Source organism: Cyanistes caeruleus, chromosome 17 (assembly GCF_971803275.1).
Source record: "Cyanistes caeruleus chromosome 17, bCyaCae1.hap1.1, whole genome shotgun sequence".
Lineage (NCBI taxonomy): Eukaryota > Metazoa > Chordata > Aves > Passeriformes > Paridae > Cyanistes > Cyanistes caeruleus.
In genome coordinates, this window is record NC_141717.1 from 12,613,392 (window position 1) to 12,630,429 (window position 17,038).

The 17,038-nt window shown below is 43.3% G+C and overlaps 1 protein-coding gene across 1 annotated transcript in view; it reads right to left on the bottom strand.

Annotated features, from left to right (window-relative positions):
• Positions 1-4,555: 4,555 nt before the first annotated feature.
• The window catches only part of GNA12 (G protein subunit alpha 12), a 41,144-nt gene continuing 28,661 nt past the window's right edge, over positions 4,556-17,038 (bottom strand). The window contains exons 3-4 of the mRNA XM_023936823.2: positions 12,657-12,707; positions 4,556-11,715 (exon numbers count right to left, since the gene is read on the bottom strand). Of these exons, the coding sequence (XP_023792591.2) occupies positions 11,146-11,715; positions 12,657-12,707 (621 nt within the window). The 3' untranslated portion in view covers positions 4,556-11,145. The remainder of the gene's footprint in view (positions 11,716-12,656; positions 12,708-17,038) is intronic.

The window sequence follows — 17,038 nt, forward strand, 5'->3', positions numbered from 1 at the left end:
GAACAAACATGCAAATTAAACCAGGGCAGCTCCCCCACACAAAGAGCCCTTCTCTGCTTAGCACCTCAGTCCCCAGCACAGATGAGATTCTCCCTCTCCTCTCCCCCTCACAAACACTCAGAGTGCTCCATTTGCTGTCCCAGCAGCTGGAGGTTGTGCTGAGCACAGGAACACAATCCAGGCTGATGGAGTCTCATTATGAACTGGGGAGAGATGGAGGAGATGGGCACAAAGTAAAACAGAAAGACCCCTGGCAGCTCTGCTGCCCCAAAGAGCAGTGTTAGTCTGCTGATTGTCTCCTGGCAGACTCTCAAGAGGATCTCCAGAGCTGCCTCAGTTCAAACAAAGCCAGGCTTGGAGTACGAGCTGGAACTACTCACATCCTCTGCAGACTGGCACAGGAGAGGAAACTCTTTGGAAACATTCACAGACTCATTGATTATTAATGTAAAAAGGGGAACCACACATGCATTTCTCTTTTTGCCTTGGAAAGTTTCGACCCTGGCCCTTCCCTGCTCCATAAGGCACCCACTGAGAGGGAGCTGTGCTGGCACCCCGAGCAGCAGAGCCTCCCTTCCCATGGCCAGGGCACGCTGTTCCTCTCTGCTCCTCCTGGCTATTTATAGCCAGAGCTCAAGAGGCCGATGGGTTCTTTGCTCCTGCCAGGAAAGGCTGACCCCTCTCCATCCCCTGCTCCCTGAGCACTGATAATGCTCCCACAGCTCATGGCAACGTGGCCGAGCTCCAGATTTCTCCTGCCTAAAAATACCAGCAGGTAGGATCAGATTCAGGGCAGCTGGGAGAAGGGAGAGGATGTTTCCCTGGAGGAGGCAGCAGCTTTGGCTTTCCGGAGCACTTGCCCTGTGCGCTTTGAGGTCTCCCCCCTGCTCCATCCTGGAGTGGGAATAACGGGAAGACACTGGAAAAACGCCGGAGATTTACACACGCAGGTGAGTAGCAAAGACGGCCTCGCAGTAAATTCAGCTGGATTCTGGAAACACAAGCATTTCACATCCGCATGATTCATACCGGGAGAGAAAGGGAGTTTGGCTGCGGGACTGATGACGGCAATTCCTGGAAACATTTTTCCAGGCTGCAGCAGAGCCGCTGCTGCCGCCCTCTCCTGGCAGCCACAAAGGTGACGGCTCCGCATCCAAGACATTCTTCCCAGCAGCAGAAACTTCCCAAACCCTCCTTGAATTACAAATCTGAGTTCTGCCCCCGAACTCGCTCAGTTGTTGTCTGAACACACTATTTTAAGCGAGAGATTACTCTCTGTTCAGCCCTGTTTGCTCTTCCTTGGTCCCGTACTGAGTTATTAGGCTGAACTTTAGAAACTTTCCAGAAAGAGGCTCAGGATGATGATCCTGCCTAAGGGAACAGGCAGCTTTCTGTCATAGATTTCCAAAGACAACAGAGGAGTGGGGTGGCACAGAAGGGCTGTGCATCTCCACAGATGGGAGACTCCTTGTGACACTTGGCTTAGCTTAGAGCTGCTGTGAGAGCAGGAATTTCTGCTGAAGAGCTCTTGGGACTGCAAACGGGTATTTCTGACACCATCACTGCCAGCACCACCACTTTACCTGCTCAGCTTGTCCACAAGTGCTCCAGGTAAGACAAATCGGATGGTAACTCAGAGCTTCACCTGGGCAGCTCAGCAGTGCCCACAGGTAAGAGGCAGCAAGTGGCTGAAAACACTTGGAAGTCCTTTAGCAGCTGGAGGAGAGGGTCCCCGCAATATTCCACTGCAGGGTTTGGTGAAGACATTCCTGTGGAGGGGCTGCTCTTCACACCAGCAAAGGTTTCCAGTGCTGCAGCAGCACGTTTAGCACAGGGTCTGTGAGCAGCACCTGGCCCCAGCTTACACAGCCCACGCCAGTGAAGGGACTGGAGGCAGCCTGGGTCACAGAGGAACTAAAGCACTGGCCACAGCTTACACTGAAAATGAAGGTTATAACCAGAACTAAAGCACAAAGGTTCCTACTCCTCTGTGCATGTACCAGAGTTGCAGGGGGGCAGAAAACAGCTGACACTGGAATAAGTAGTAGGCCAAAGTGAAGGTAAGCCCTTAAATAAGATTTCCTGCATTTTAAGCAGCAGGTTCCCAGGGAGATCTTTCTGCTTGGAAAGGTGTGGGAACATAACTTGCAGCTAATAAGCTTCTGAGTAAGCTGTGAAACAGAAATACAGATGAGATAATTAGGAGTCACTTTAGAAGGCCAAGCTGTGGATCAACCATCAGCAAGAAAGAGTAGGGTGCTCTATATATAAATCCAACATGCAGAAGCCACTGTTAGTTTCCATGTAACAACCCCCAAAGCACAACACAGATCTGTGTTAGACTGCTCTGGCTGACAGCATCTCCCAAACCACACCATCCTGTGGCTACCTGCAGCACCCTGCACCACCAGAGCAGCTCAGACACATCCTTTCTGCTCCAAGCTCAAGGATACTTGTTTTGAAGCAACTTCTAAAGTCTAATCCTAAACATAGTAAAAAACAGTCTCTAAATAGCTTTACGAGCTCATAAAGACAAATATCTTCTCCCAAGAATAAGCAGGCAGAACATTCCACTCCTGCTTTGAAAATAAGGTCTTGCTGTAGGCTGAAGGGAGAGGGGAAACAAAGCAACTGTCCAGAAGAAAAAAACCAAAACAACAAAAAATTCCATGCTAGTTAGAGGTGAACTTGCCTACAGTAGCTTGCAAGGGTGGGAGAGGAAAAAGCAGCACCTTCCACAGACATTTCATTAGCATGATCCAACACTTTGTGATTTAACAGTGGCTGTGACTGCCCCTCTCCCTTAAAAATGGTACTTCTTACTGAAGCCTGCTTCTGCTGTACAAAATTGTGGCTTTAAGGGAAAGCTGCTTTTGGTAAAAATCCCTGTACACTCGTCCTAATTAACTCTTCCTGCCTTAACACCACGTAGTTTCCCAAGATGCCAGTCAGTCCTGGGAAGAGTGGCAAGAAATTTGGGATTAGTAGCTGAGTAAACTTCCTCCCAGGTCTGTAAGGATAATGAGATACCAGGCTGGAGCTAGAAACCACAAGGACTTATTTAATTTCTGTCCTCAAAGAGTTCTAACAAATACTTTAATATTACTATAACCACCCCAAACCTTACACCTTGTACACTTGAGCAAAAATACAAGCTATACTTTGCATTTTAGAGCAGCCTCTCCCTGGGGAAACAGACATGTTCTCCTTTTTATCTTCAGTGTTGGATTACTGAAATTGCAGAAGAGATATTCTGGTTCTGAAAAGGGAGTTGTGCTGCTCCTGGGAAGGTAATTCCAAGCTAATATGTGGAGTTTAGGCTCTCCCTGGGGCACAAGCACTCACTGGCACTGAACAGACAAACCCACCTGCAGAACCAACTGCTGCAGCTCTGCTCTTACAGAGCAACATCTGCACAGCTGAGTTAGGAAAGGGGCATCTCACAGGAACACCCAGGCCCCAAAAGGGCCCCTTTGCTCCACAGAGCTCACCAAAGAGATCCCCTGGAGCTGCTGCTGAGAGCTTTCCAGGTTAGAGTGATCACACCTGGGCACCTCTACTAGAGCATACTGCATGTGCAACTGCTGCTCAGCAGAGATGCTGAACACTGGCAGCACATCTCACCTGAAAGTGCCCAGCAGCTCCAGGCACAGTCAGCCATTCCCAAAGACTTGGTGCAGCTGAAGTGCTGCATTTCCAACTGTTATAGAAAGGACCAAAAATGCTCCATGAAATGTTTCAAGTTGTGCACTGCCAGTGGAATTGACTTGGCACTGATAGTTTATACAAGAAACAATCAAGACTTGCCACAAAAATCTGCCAGATGTGACCTTTTGAAGTGAGGGAATGTGAGGAAAGGTTAACAGCATTCCCAAGGACTGGAGCCCGAGTTCTGGCAGCACAGGTTGTGCTGTGTGACAGGGACACTGGTGACCCTGCAAAGGTTGTGCTGTGTGACAGGGACACCAGTGACCCTGCAAAGGTTGTGCTGTGTGACAGGGACACCAGTGACCCTGCAAAGGTTGTGCTGTGTGACAGGGACACCAGTGACCCTGCAAAGGTTGTGCTGTGCTCCCCAGACAGGGGCCTGGCCCCAGGAAAGCAGCAGGCACAGTCCCCATGGCTATTTATTATCAGATCCTACACAGAGCTGAGGAATCTCCAACAGGTGCTCCTATCTCAACAGGCCCAATCATCTTCTCTTGCTGAGCTCAGAATACACAAGCAAAATCCAGCTGTGCCTCCCCTCCCACTTCCAATCAGTGCTAATGCCCCAGCCAGCCCTGGGAATGCCACAGATGAACGAGTTCCAAGTTTCACACAGGTTAATGTGTCACCAGCCTGAGCTCCTGGACACACCAGGAAGAACGATTCAACCAGGACTGGAGGAGTGGGAGATACCAAGAGGTTACAGACTGAGATGTCATGGCATGACAGCTGCACTTCCATACAGTCCATGCTGCTGTTTGTCCAAAAAGCAACTCTCTCACAGAAAAAAATTTAATAAAGAAAAAATGTCACTTTGGACACTCGCTGAAAGATGAAACCCATAAAGAACAGTATAACAAGTCAAGTTTTAATAGATTTATAAAATTCATATATACAAAACAGTAAACTAAGTCACCAAAGCTATAAAATACACTTTTTACACATCACAATATAATTTTATCTAGTACACAGTTTTCATAAGTTGAAACTATTACAGCAAGTAGCTGCTTCTATCACGGATGCTGTTTTGGTGCTAGAAAGACACTTATGTGAGCAGTCTGGGACTGTGCTTTTACTTTATGCATTTTCCACCTTTTAGTTTGTCACTGTTCTTAAAGTACTTTCCTGTGAATTGTTAAGAAAATTAAGGCTAAACTCAGGGCTTTTTTGCCCAGTGTAGTGAACTGGTTTAAAAAAAGACTGATATTGCATAGTATGTGTGTTAATGCATAGGCACCAGAGAGCAAGTACATTGCAGAATAAAAGATAACATCACTTGGCTTCCTAAGCTGTGTGGTCGTGTCACAAATAATCTGGTGTTTTGTTAGTTTGCTTTTGTATATTTTGATTCCACAAACAAAGCAACTCCTCACTATAGAGAGGAACACCAGCACTGTTGTTCAGTGGAGTCTCCAGAAATATTTTTTAATGTGTATCATCAATTCAAGCCCATTCCACATTCCAGACAACACAACCTGGAGGAACACTCCCTATCCTACAGAGGGTTAATGGCTTCAATGCAAAAGGGACTCTGAACACACATTTCCAAACCTAAGTCCACCAACCACCTTCCCAAGTCTCGTGAGCTCCCAACAGATCCTTTCTCCTCCACATCCCCCTGCTCCCTTTTCTCCTTTGTGCCCAACCACCCGCACAAGAGATCGAGGGGAAGTCACAACAGAGAAGTTGTGCTACTCAAAACCTGCCACTTCCCTCAAAAGATGCTCTCTCAGGTCCTACTTATTAAAAAATGTTGCTCTCCATCAGTTGTAATTTTTATTCAAAGAATGGAAACAGCCTCTTACCTTCTCATGCTCTGGTATCTTGAAGAAAGTTTAAGCAGCTGTCAGAAAGGAGTAGGATGCACTGTCTAGCCAGAGGTCTGCATAATGTATTTTATCAAAATTGAGCTTTAGCACCCAGTGAACAGATGAAGAGAGAGATTTACAACGGCAGGGCCAGCCTTGCTGGCCTGATGCTCTTTATTCACAGCCAATGGCTCTCTGGAGTCACTCAAAGCTTTTGGGTCAGTGCAGATGGCATTTCACTTCAATACAGTCCTCAAGCACCATCAGCTTTTGGGATCTGTTTAGAAACTAGCTCCCCTCTCCTGCTCCCCTCCAACATACTTTGGCTTTTTTTTTACCAGAATGCCCACCTTGGAAGTCAGTGCTGCTCTTTTTTTTCCCCCCCCCTCTAATTCCACACCAGACAGAAGATATGACCTTCAGTCACAGGCCAAGAGCTGGGCTGGGACAGCTCCTCAAGCTAGGCACAGAACCACCAGCACTGACAATCTAGAACCTCCACACTCCCCACCCGGTAAGAACACAAGCATATCAACACACAGACAAACTTCAACACCGCTTTCCAAATGCCATTAGAAAGATAAAAACGCCAAGGATCGAGCTGAACTGCCCAACCACCAAGATCAAAGAGGCAGCATCACCTGGCTAGCAGAGAGGCAGTTTCAGCTCCACATCTCCTGGCTTTACTCATTTCCATCTATGTAAGAAAAGATTAGTGTTAAAACAAAGAAGTGCCCACGTCACAGCACAAAGCAGAGATCACCCCAGCTAATTACAAAACAGGTATTATTAAAAAGCACTAGGTCTTGCCTTACCAATTATTCCTCACTAGGCTAGACAGTCCTCACCTACAACTGTGTGGAGTCAGCATTAACTCAGGCCAAGTCTGGCCCAGACCACGCCAGTCCTGATCCATAATGGATGCTCCCTAAAAAACTGTTAAAAGCTCATTTACAAAAGCAGGCACAGATGTTTTATAGTTGCTACTGAAACACCCCACCCACCACTTTGTGTTACAGATTACAGAGTATGAGGTAAAGAGTTGGCAGCATTAAACCCCTGACTACACCACGTGATTTTATACTAGAAAGAGAACACAGAGAAGAGGGTACTGCTAAACTTACAGTTCTCATCATGAGATCAGTGTTTGGTTTACATGACAAACTGCACTGTGTGGAGGTGTTGTTGCATATCATGTCTCTCAAGCTGGCACACATCAAATCATCCATCAATCCAGCAGGTACTCCTGAAAATTTGATGACAGAAGCCAAGCTAAGTCAGGTGTCAAAACTCACTGCTTGAAAATCAGAGGGGCCTTTTAGAGAAATCCTCTAGGTCCATGCACAGAAGGATATTTTCCCCCAGAAATAAGGAAGTACACACATAGAAAAGACTCCAAAACATAAGTTAATATAAGTTAAAACATAGTTAATACAAAGACAGCCATCTAAAGGCAGCAAAGGACCTGTTTTTTACAACACTGTTCTGTGGAAGGCAGCTGTCTGTCACTAAAGAAAGCTGTTGGTTTCTTCAGTGGTACCACATCTGTTCTTTTAACTGTTTTAATTCTACATTTCTCTGCAGATCACAGTAACCAGGATGGGTGAATTCCCAGAGGGAATGAGGCCATGGGGATGGGGGGGCAACACATGGACAGGATGGGACACACTCCAAATGCACCACTTTTCACACCAAATATCACTTTAGCTGTCCTAGGGGAATTACACATTTGTCTCCAGTGCCATGTACAAATGAGCTCCTCCTACTCCATTTCTCTATGGTTTATTTGCCATTAGTTTCTCTACTCTGCCTGCAGCTCAGCTTTACCTGCCTCAGAAGGTCTGGGAATGGTCATCTTCAGGAGCTTCATTCTTGTAACATGCCCAGTTCTAGGTTTTACACAGCAGCAATTAAAAAATTAAATATATTATCAAGTTAGTAAGTCAAATAATCTAGGCTGCCAAATTAAAAAAAGATCCATTCTCTGCATGAAACTGAAAACATCTTTGAGTTGTAAAACTGGGTGGCCAGTAATTTCAATTCCATAACCACCATTAGTTAATTTTCAACATTAAGAACTATTTCACTCCTTCCAAGTGACAAGTGCCTATTGAATATGTCACTTCCAGAAAACCACTCTTCCTTTCTAACTCCACCAAGTCACCCTGCAGTGCATCTAAGGATTGTTCAGAGCCTGACAGCACTGCAATCTGCAGGAGTGGTACTGGCACACTCTATTAGCTTAACACTTGTTTTGAGGACAACAAACACAAAGTAGTGCTGGATAAATGACTCCCATTTAGTTTTTCTACTTCAGCTCCAGAATTACGTAAGTCTCTGCCCCAAGCACAGGCTGCAAGAGTTTCCTCTCTTTGTCCTCAGCAGAGACAACCCCTCTGCAGCACTCTGTCACTGACCCCGGCTGTCAGAGGAGGGACAGCAAAAAGCTGCTTTTTTCCTTAAAAAAAAAAAAAGTACTCATTCAAGGTCTCCATCTGATGATCATCCTGCCTGTGACCCATTTCCTGACCAGCCAAATGAACAATAAGCCTATAAAACTAACAAAAAAAGATGTTCTCTCCAGCTGTGTTTACCTGCAAAGTTCTCCAGGATGTCACTTAAAATAAAGTTTTCTATTTGTTTCTGGTGAAAGGACTAAGCAACCAGCCAGGCCTGTCCCAAGATGGGTGAACAACCTCACCTACCTAAGGTCTGCTTTAATAATTCACTGATTTACCACAACATGATTTTCTGGCTTTATTATACTACTACTTACCTTGAAAAAAAACAAACCCAAGTCCCCTCAGTTGTGGCAAGAAGAGTTATTTTGCAGAGAAAACTGACACTTAAAAAAGTCCCCCACGTCCTTTTTACTCACAGACAGCTCCTCTGCACACTTGGGAAGTGCCTGACTTTTGCAAGGACAGTTTCCTGACCTGGGAACTCTCTGGAGAATACACCAGGGGTTCCTGGTGTGATCCATCACTATCCAAACCTGACAGAACTCAGAGCCCACAGAGCCAAACCACTGTTTTCCACCTGCAGCCCTAAACTCAGGCCTGTTTCATCAATTAAAACAAGAAAGGCAATAATAGGCCCAAGGTGGGCAAACTGGTTCCCTAAAACTGACTTAGTGTGCAAAACTGCCATATCATACAAAAAAAAAAGGAGCTTGAGAGCTCAGTGTGACATCTCTCATGCTGTTTTCTTTTCCAGGTGCAGATTTTAAGTTACTTATATTTTAAGTTGCATCATTAGCTCTGTTGAGGGTAAATCCGTAAGGTGACTAAGGATACAAAACCATGGATGAGTGTCAAGAGAAAAACAGAACAGGAAATTCCGCTCTATGGTTCCCAGGTAAAACTACAGTAGATTCAGCCACCAAACTGAGGTAATTCTTGAGAAAAAAATACAGTTGAAAGGGAATGTTGAACTAATTTGAGAAAACAAGCATAACATTAACTCATCTGGAAAATTCAGTGAAAGAATAAAGCTCACAGCAAACTATGAACTAAAGTCAAGTCAACCTAGAAGTCAGGTGAGCCCACAACTACCTCCTCTTTCCCAGTGTCTTGTGTGAAGTGAAAACCACTACCAAGAACTCAGAAAACATCTGAAAGCTTTGAAAGCAGCCTTAGTCTTCAGCCAAACAAATGGGCTCAGAGAAACCAACCTTATGTGATGAGTAAACTTGTTTGCATCACGCCGTGGTGAAATATTATCCTTTTCAAATGTAATAATCTTAAGGTTTTTCCCTCATCTGAATATTAGTCACATAACATTCTTCCCCTTCAAGGCTAAAAATTAATAAATATTTAAAAGACAGAGTTGGTCCTGGCAAAATAAGACTTGTTACAAGGATGCTAATTCCTGTTTAAGTTTGCTCAAATTTAAGTCAGATTTTCCCATCTGCGACTTCTCCGTTGCTTCTTACCTCGATTCTGTGCCCGTTACAGGCACTGAAAGAGCCACAGCTTTTCCACTCTGGAGCCTGCACAAAGAAAGCCAGGAGGCTGCTACATCAGGAAACTACACAAAAATACTGATATGAACATCTGCAAGCTTCAGAGGGGAAGAAAGATTCCAGATTTTATCCAAATTAACATGAAAGGACAACGGAACAGGACTTTTCTTTGACCACATTTCCCATGGGATTACCAGCTGAAGTAAAACTTTGCTTGTTTTGACATGCCATTACAGGCTCAAAGGGGATAAGAACTCCAGGGAATCTGCTGACTTTTTATGGGTACAAACAGCCCTTCAGGTTTTATTCTTGGATAAAAACTATGACAAAAATTGCACAGTAAACTATGTTTGAGTTACCTAAAGGATAGCACTACAATATCTTAGGTTTGTCCATTACCCCGCTGCAGTAGAAAAGAGTCAATGTCTGTACACAGAAAAGGCACCTGGCAGAGATTGAGAGCACAAGGAAACTTGGAGTTTACATCCAAATTACTCACAGCCTCTTGCCATTTTACACCCAAACCACTGCCCAAAAGGGGCTACTCCAAACTCGACTGTGCTCTGAGTTCCACGTGCAACACTATAGGCTAAAGATCCCATTAAGACACGGATTAAAGGCTAATTTTACAGCAAGGTCTTGCTGTCCAAATACATCAGTGCAGCTGGAAAGCTGGGATCTCCAGGGTGTTCAGTCTTCCTACAAGGTCAGCTGTTGGGAACTAATCAAGCAGCTGCTGTGCTACCAAAACCTTTGCTTAGAGTTTAGTCAGCTTCTAAACTTTTGAGTACAGATGAAGCCCTGTCACGAGAGATACTGAACCTTCACAAATGCTGCCCACTGTGGGTGTGAGGACAGTGCTGGCTGGCCATGGAGCACATCTCCTTCGAGCACCCACTGTGCAGGGATACGGCTGGGTGCGCCAGCACAGGCTGCTGCACCAAGGAAATCAGTTTTCCCATGACGTAACACCCTCCACGCATAGTGCAAAATAAACCCTTCTCCATATCAGCAAGGCCTTAAGTCCCCATCCCATTTACTCCAACATGAGTTTCCTTACACAGTTTTAGACTTCTGCCTCAGGAGACTCATGCAAAACCTTTAGACAAGAGCTGTGCATCCACCCTGGAAGGTGGATTCTAGACCTTCGGCAAAGCTGAACACGCGCAAGACCTGGTTATATTCCTAAGGGTTAAGAATGGAACTTCCATTAACATTCTCCAATACAGCTGCCAATCTCATCATGTTTAGATTAGTTTGATCGATTCAGCACCTCCAAACTACAAAAAAAAAAAGGCAGTTTGTAAAATTAGTGTCTCTGAAAAATGAGCGCATTCATTCGAAACGTGTCTTCCATCCATGGTTTGTCAGAGATTTCTGTTCTCGAAGAAGGCAGACTGTGGCTGTGTCATGCAGCGTTCCAAACTCGGTACAGAACCTACCACGGCCAGGTTTCAGTAGTGTTTTAGTCCAAATGATTCAGTAGCTAACATCAACATGACTCCTCCGGCCTATAGCTCCTCTGTTTGGACTGGCTAGTGTACAGCATTCCTGAGCCAAGGAATTTGCATGGGTCCTACGCCGCATGCAAGGGCCATAAAGAAAGGATAAAAACTTCGATCGAACCCTCCAGCGAAATTTCAACAGAGCAGGGGCTGCTCTCCTTCACTGCAGCATGATATCCTTGAGGTTCTCCTGCAGGATGGTGTCCTTGACAGCGTGGAACACGAAGCGGATGTTCTCTGTGTCGATGGCCGTGGTGAAGTGGTGGAAGAGGGGCTTGCTGCGGTTCCGCCTCTTCCTGTCGAAGCACTGCACCAGGTAACGCTGCACGTCCTCCAGCCGGTGAGGGTCGCCCTTGAAGTCCGAGAAATACTTCTTAATGCTGACAGTCTTTACCTTCTCCACGAGAAGATCCATCTTGTTGAGGAATAGGATAATGGAAACGTTAAAGAAAAGCTTGTTATTGACTATTGTCTCAAAGATATTCATGGACTCCACGAGTCTGTTTGTGCGCCTGTCTTCCATGAGGACCTGGTCATATTCACTGGAAGAGACCATGAACAAAATTGAAGTTATTCCATCAAAGCACTGGAACCATTTTTGACGCTGAGATCTCTGTCCCCCTACATCCACCATCTTGAAAGGAATTTTTTTAATGATGAAATCATGCTCTACTATCCCCTTCGTGGCTTTTCTGGCCAGCAAAATATCTTGTTTGCTGGGGAAATAGCTCTGCAAAAGAAAGGAAAGAAGTGTCAGAAAAAGTCCTTCAAAAATTCTGGCTAATGCCTGAATACTGAAGGTAAAATCACCAGGAGCTGGTGATTTATCAAATGAAGAATGAATACTCAACTTTAAAACACTGGCCTGTTGACTGTTTAGCTCAACACTTTGGTAAACAGCTACAGAAGATCCTGAGACATATGAGAGCAAAAATAAAGGACTAATTCACTCCTTCACACTTTCATCCTTCAGGCCTTTTTTTCAGGTTTAAGTGCAGTTTTTCATTAAGAAATTCTTAGCTACAGTGTTACTGCCACAATAAAGCAAATCAAATCATCACTGAAAGGTTTTTTTTTTTTTAAATCTAGCCTCTCCACAGTTCATTACTCTTGCAAGGACCATCTTGAAAGCTTTAGTGGAAATTCTTCTTCCAGGTTCCCACTCTATGACCAGCAAGTACAGCAACAGAGTCTACCACAAGCTGTGGCCCAATCTATCACTGTAGAAAAATTTGTTCTTCAGAACCTTATCACTGTTACAGTTTAGGAAAATCTTCTCCCTTCTTTCTCCTCCAAGTCTCCTGACAAATACTTTCATTACAGATTTTGAATCCTACAAGTGGTTTTTATTTTGCTAAGGTTTCATTCTGCTATACTAAGTAGCATCAGCCATCAGAACAACAGGAAAAGCAAATGAGATCCAGAGGCTGCACAGAAGAGCTGGTAAAATATGTGCACAAATACAATTTCCATTTGTTGTCTGTCAAAAAAGATTAAACAAATGCTAAGCTTCAGTTTCAGAAAGCTGGAGTTTACTGAGAAAGAACCCTGAAATTACTTAATGCATTATTATTTAATAAACCAACCAAAAAAACCCAACCAAACCCCATTAATCACAGCACACTCAGGCTTTCCTTGTCTCTTGTGGTTCAGAAGGAGAAGGTTTCTTACCAGCTGACCGATCCGATCCAGGTTATCCAGGAAGTATTTCACCGATTCACCCTGTGGAAAAGGAAAGACATGGGAACTGAGCTGCTTTCTAGGACAGCAAATCCAACAGAACCAAGGCCTTCTTCCCAACATGCACTGAGGTCTAACAGGGCAATATCACCAGGTCTGGACAAATCAAAGTTGAGAAGAGACTTGAACAAATGCTCAGGTGTATATCTAGTAAATCTCTACCATAAAAGAGAAGTGTTATTAGAGTCAGTTCTTTGACTGAAAGAATTTGGCTTTTTTCCCCTTGTAAGATAAGTGCAGTTAACTGACAGTGAGTGGGAGGAAAAAATGAAACACATTTATAAGAACCCACTGTATTTTATTTAAAATTCATAACAGTGAACAAAAGCATATCCTAGACTGGCTGGCATATCTTTAGAAAAGTGGAAGATTTAAGTACCCCACAATTTATGATGATTTAAGCTAGACTTGCTTGTCACAAACAAACAAAAAAAGGAACATTTTCAAGGACTTGCTCTTCTACAGATAGCTTCCCTTCTGGGCTCAAGACTTTTAATAATAGATTTGCTCATCTTGTACAATGTCCTTTAGTAGTTATATTAAGACAAAAATAGGAATGTTTACAGGGCAAGTTCATTCTTGCGTGAAAATTTACTCTTGTGTAAGAAGACTTGTTCTTTTATCAAACAAGCTCGTTTGTGTGTCCCACTCAAATCAAGGGCCCCTTTGCATTAAGTGGGGACAAGAAGCCCTGCACAACTTTTCAAGAAGTAACAAAACTGTTTCCACACAGATGCAGCCTACTCTGGAGTGAAACTGTCCTGCAAGAAGTCCTTACCAAGAAGTAATTCACTAAGTCTTCTTTATTGTTCAGGATGTGTCTTGCATCTGTAGCCATGTCATGAGAATGATAAAATGGACAATCCTGCTGCCTTTCAGTGATTTTAGGCAGGAAAACCCATTCTTTATCACAGAGCAGGGCTGTCAGCCATGATCAAATGACAGTAGGTGCCCTCATCGAGTCACCAGATCAGAAAGGAACTTTCTCCAAGCTCTACCCTGGACTCCAGCTGCAATATAAACTCTAAAACCACACATCCTCCTCTACACCATAGGCCTGAGACAGCAGAACAGAATTACTGCCCCCAGTACAACTCTAAACAGATGAATACAACAGTTCATTGTGAGGAATCAGACTGGAGATCAGAGGATTCAGTGTTGGACAAGTACACGCTCCCAGCACAAGGCACACACAAAAGGAGCTGGAGCTTATTATTTCCTAACATTTAAAACTGGAAGTGTTTTTTCATAAAGAAGAGAGAACACAGGGATTTGCAAAAGACTACCATGTATCAACAAAAGATTTGCAATGGATTGCTAGCAGAAAAAAAACCACTTATTTTTTGGGGGGGTGGGGTGGGGGAGAGGGAATGTTTCCAAAGAACAATTGCTCTAAGAGCTTCCTTACAATCATGAATTTTCATAAGGTGAAAGTAATTTCCTGTATTTTTTGGCACTCTGTGGATCAGAAGAGATATCACAGACTGCATGAATAAGAGAAAAGGGCTTCCTGTACAGCATTAGTCATGTTCAGGAGATGGGAGAGCCCAGAAAGAAAAGATCACTGAAGCTACAAAAAACCCCTTCTCTATCTGTTGTGCTCCATCCCACACAGTCCCTTCAGATGTGCAAAAATACTGCAAAAGGGCCATCTCTGACAGAAATTCTTTCAACTTTCTAGCTATTTGCTTTAAGAGTGTCTGCCTGTCCATCCAGCCTCCCACGCTGGAGCAGGGAACAGCCGTGTGCCTGTGAAATGCAGGGACACACAGGCAGGAAGGATCACCTGATTTACAGCTTCTGCCTCCCCTAATTCCCACCCCACACATCCATCACTCTGACATTCTGCACACTGATAGGGAGGCATGAAAATAAACTGATTAATGGAAAAAAATACATGTTCATTTCTGCAGTGATTTAGGGAAAACAGACTTCTCTAGATTCTTACCCAGCTCTTATTAATGTTGCAATTAAGCCCTGTAATTTGTATTTGTATAATAATTTTTAAGCAGCAATGGCAAAACACTGGGAGAGCTGGGTAACAGAATCAGGTGGCTGGAACAGGTGTGAGCACCATATGCATGGTCTGACAGATCTGAAAAAATCTGAATATGCTCTTCTAGCCCAGAATCCAAAGGCATCCAGCACTTAAGTCAAAATATCTGTTTCCAGCCAAAACAACAAATCCTCAACAAGCTCCAGAGGGTTTGAAGTTTGAAGTTTAAAAACCCTCAAAACATTAAAGCACACAAACACGAAGGGAGGAAAAACACCCATCAAAACCCTTCCAGAATAATAACCCCAAGCCCAGCACACACATTCAAACCCTCCTGCTTTAGAAATTCCCTGATAAATGATTCCTGTATTAAGTTCTGTGGAAGTGCAGACTCCAAAGGCTTCTGGAATAACCTTATTCTACATCTTAGTCAGATTTACAGCAAACTGGGATGTTCTGGGAAGCACATTCAGTTCCTCCAGCCAGCAGCACACGCATGCACTGGGCATTAACTGACCTGATGAGTAACACGTAGCGTATTAAATGAGGAAAATATGGAAACTCCAGGTTTCACAACTATTTGTAATTAGTGCTTTTAATTAGAACAATTATGCTAACTGAACATTCCTTTCTATATTCATTTTTCCTAGTCATTCAGACAAAATAGACAGCAATATGAATTAGATCTAAAAGTCAAATTTATTGAGTTTTATATCAAGCTGCACTTCAATGGATTTTTGAATTCCACTAATAAATTGTTATTTATGCAAAGCTGTCTGATGCTTTGGGTATTAGACATGCATACTAACAAATGCTTATATATATAAATGCATGCAGATAAAAATATACACACAGTTTCTAAATCAAAGTGGATTTTCCATTCAAAGCAAATAATTATCAAAATAAAGTATCAGTTGCCCCTTTCATATTGAATTATTTTTTCTTTCTCTTCGAGACACTGGCCATGAAGAAGCTGGTTTGGCTTTTCCAGTGCAGATATTTAGTGCTTCTCCAATATCCATTTGGCCATTAAGCTCCATTCAAATCTGGCTTAGCACTTCAAGTGCTTTCCTCCTCCAGATCTTAGCCAGTTATTTCAGGTCCATGACCGTGACTTCCTATAAAAGTGTCAGCAAATATTTGCAATTGATTCATCAGATACCAAAAATATCTTTAAGCAGATTGATGACTACAATTTCAGTATTTTAGTGGTTCTACTGGAAAAAAAAGGTTATTTTAACATCACGATCTATTTTTAGCTACGCTTGCAAAGTAGAAATGAAAGCTGAAGTTATTTATAATATATGTATATTTATACCCTCTGTGTATTTATACTACGTGTAACTACCTAAATATAATCACATCATGGTGTGTTCATTCAAAAAACAAACAAAAGTGATCCAGATCAGATCTTTTACAGGCTGATGTTGCAAGAAAAACTGGCAGCTCCAGAAACTTCCTCAGATCAATGACGTTCATATAAGGTTGTTGAGCTTTTGCATTTCGGATTTAAAAAGACTCACATCTTTCACTGTCCTATCAGTACCCTATTTCCTTTAAAAATATTCTAACAATATTCATAAATGATGCTCTTAAAATATGAAAGACTACTTAATTTCAACCAGCACAATACTGAGATAGGAAGACTTGTTCTGCAACAGTCCCACAGAGTCTGCCAGTAAAGCATTTATGCACTGATATTTCTTATCTATTTTATTTTATTTTTAACTAGTGTTCTATTAGTACATTTCACATTGTAAAGTTAGAAACCAGTACTCTATCTTTATGGATTTTCATCCTCCTTGATAATAAATCAAGATGTTTCAGTGGTGCCTCCTGCACCCTCACCCCGTGTTTTACAGGACAGCTGTGGGGGAGGGAACAGTGACCTCTGAGTTATGAATTTTCTGTAGCTCAGATGGTCCTTTTTTGGTGCCCCAGAGTACAGCAGTGACCATCCGTGTTCCACTCCTTGCTCCCCACACAAGAGTGACCACAAAACTCGGCTGACTCATTCTGTCACTGCTGATCTCTCCTCCCGCCGCAGTCCAGATCCTCTGAGTAACAGTTCTGCCAACTGGGACCAAGAGAAGGAGTAAGAGATGCTGTTCCCATTGTTCAGGAGGATGAGTCACTGCACATCTGGGAACTGGGGGAATCAAGAAACACAAACAGAAGGCCTCCAATGAGCCCACAATGCAGTATCGCTATTGGATTATTTAAAAAAAAAAAAATTGTTATTCTTTTAAACTGGCCTATCTGCAGTATAAAGTTGGGTGAAGCCAGAGAAAATAGTTGTACAATTTGTTTAAAAACT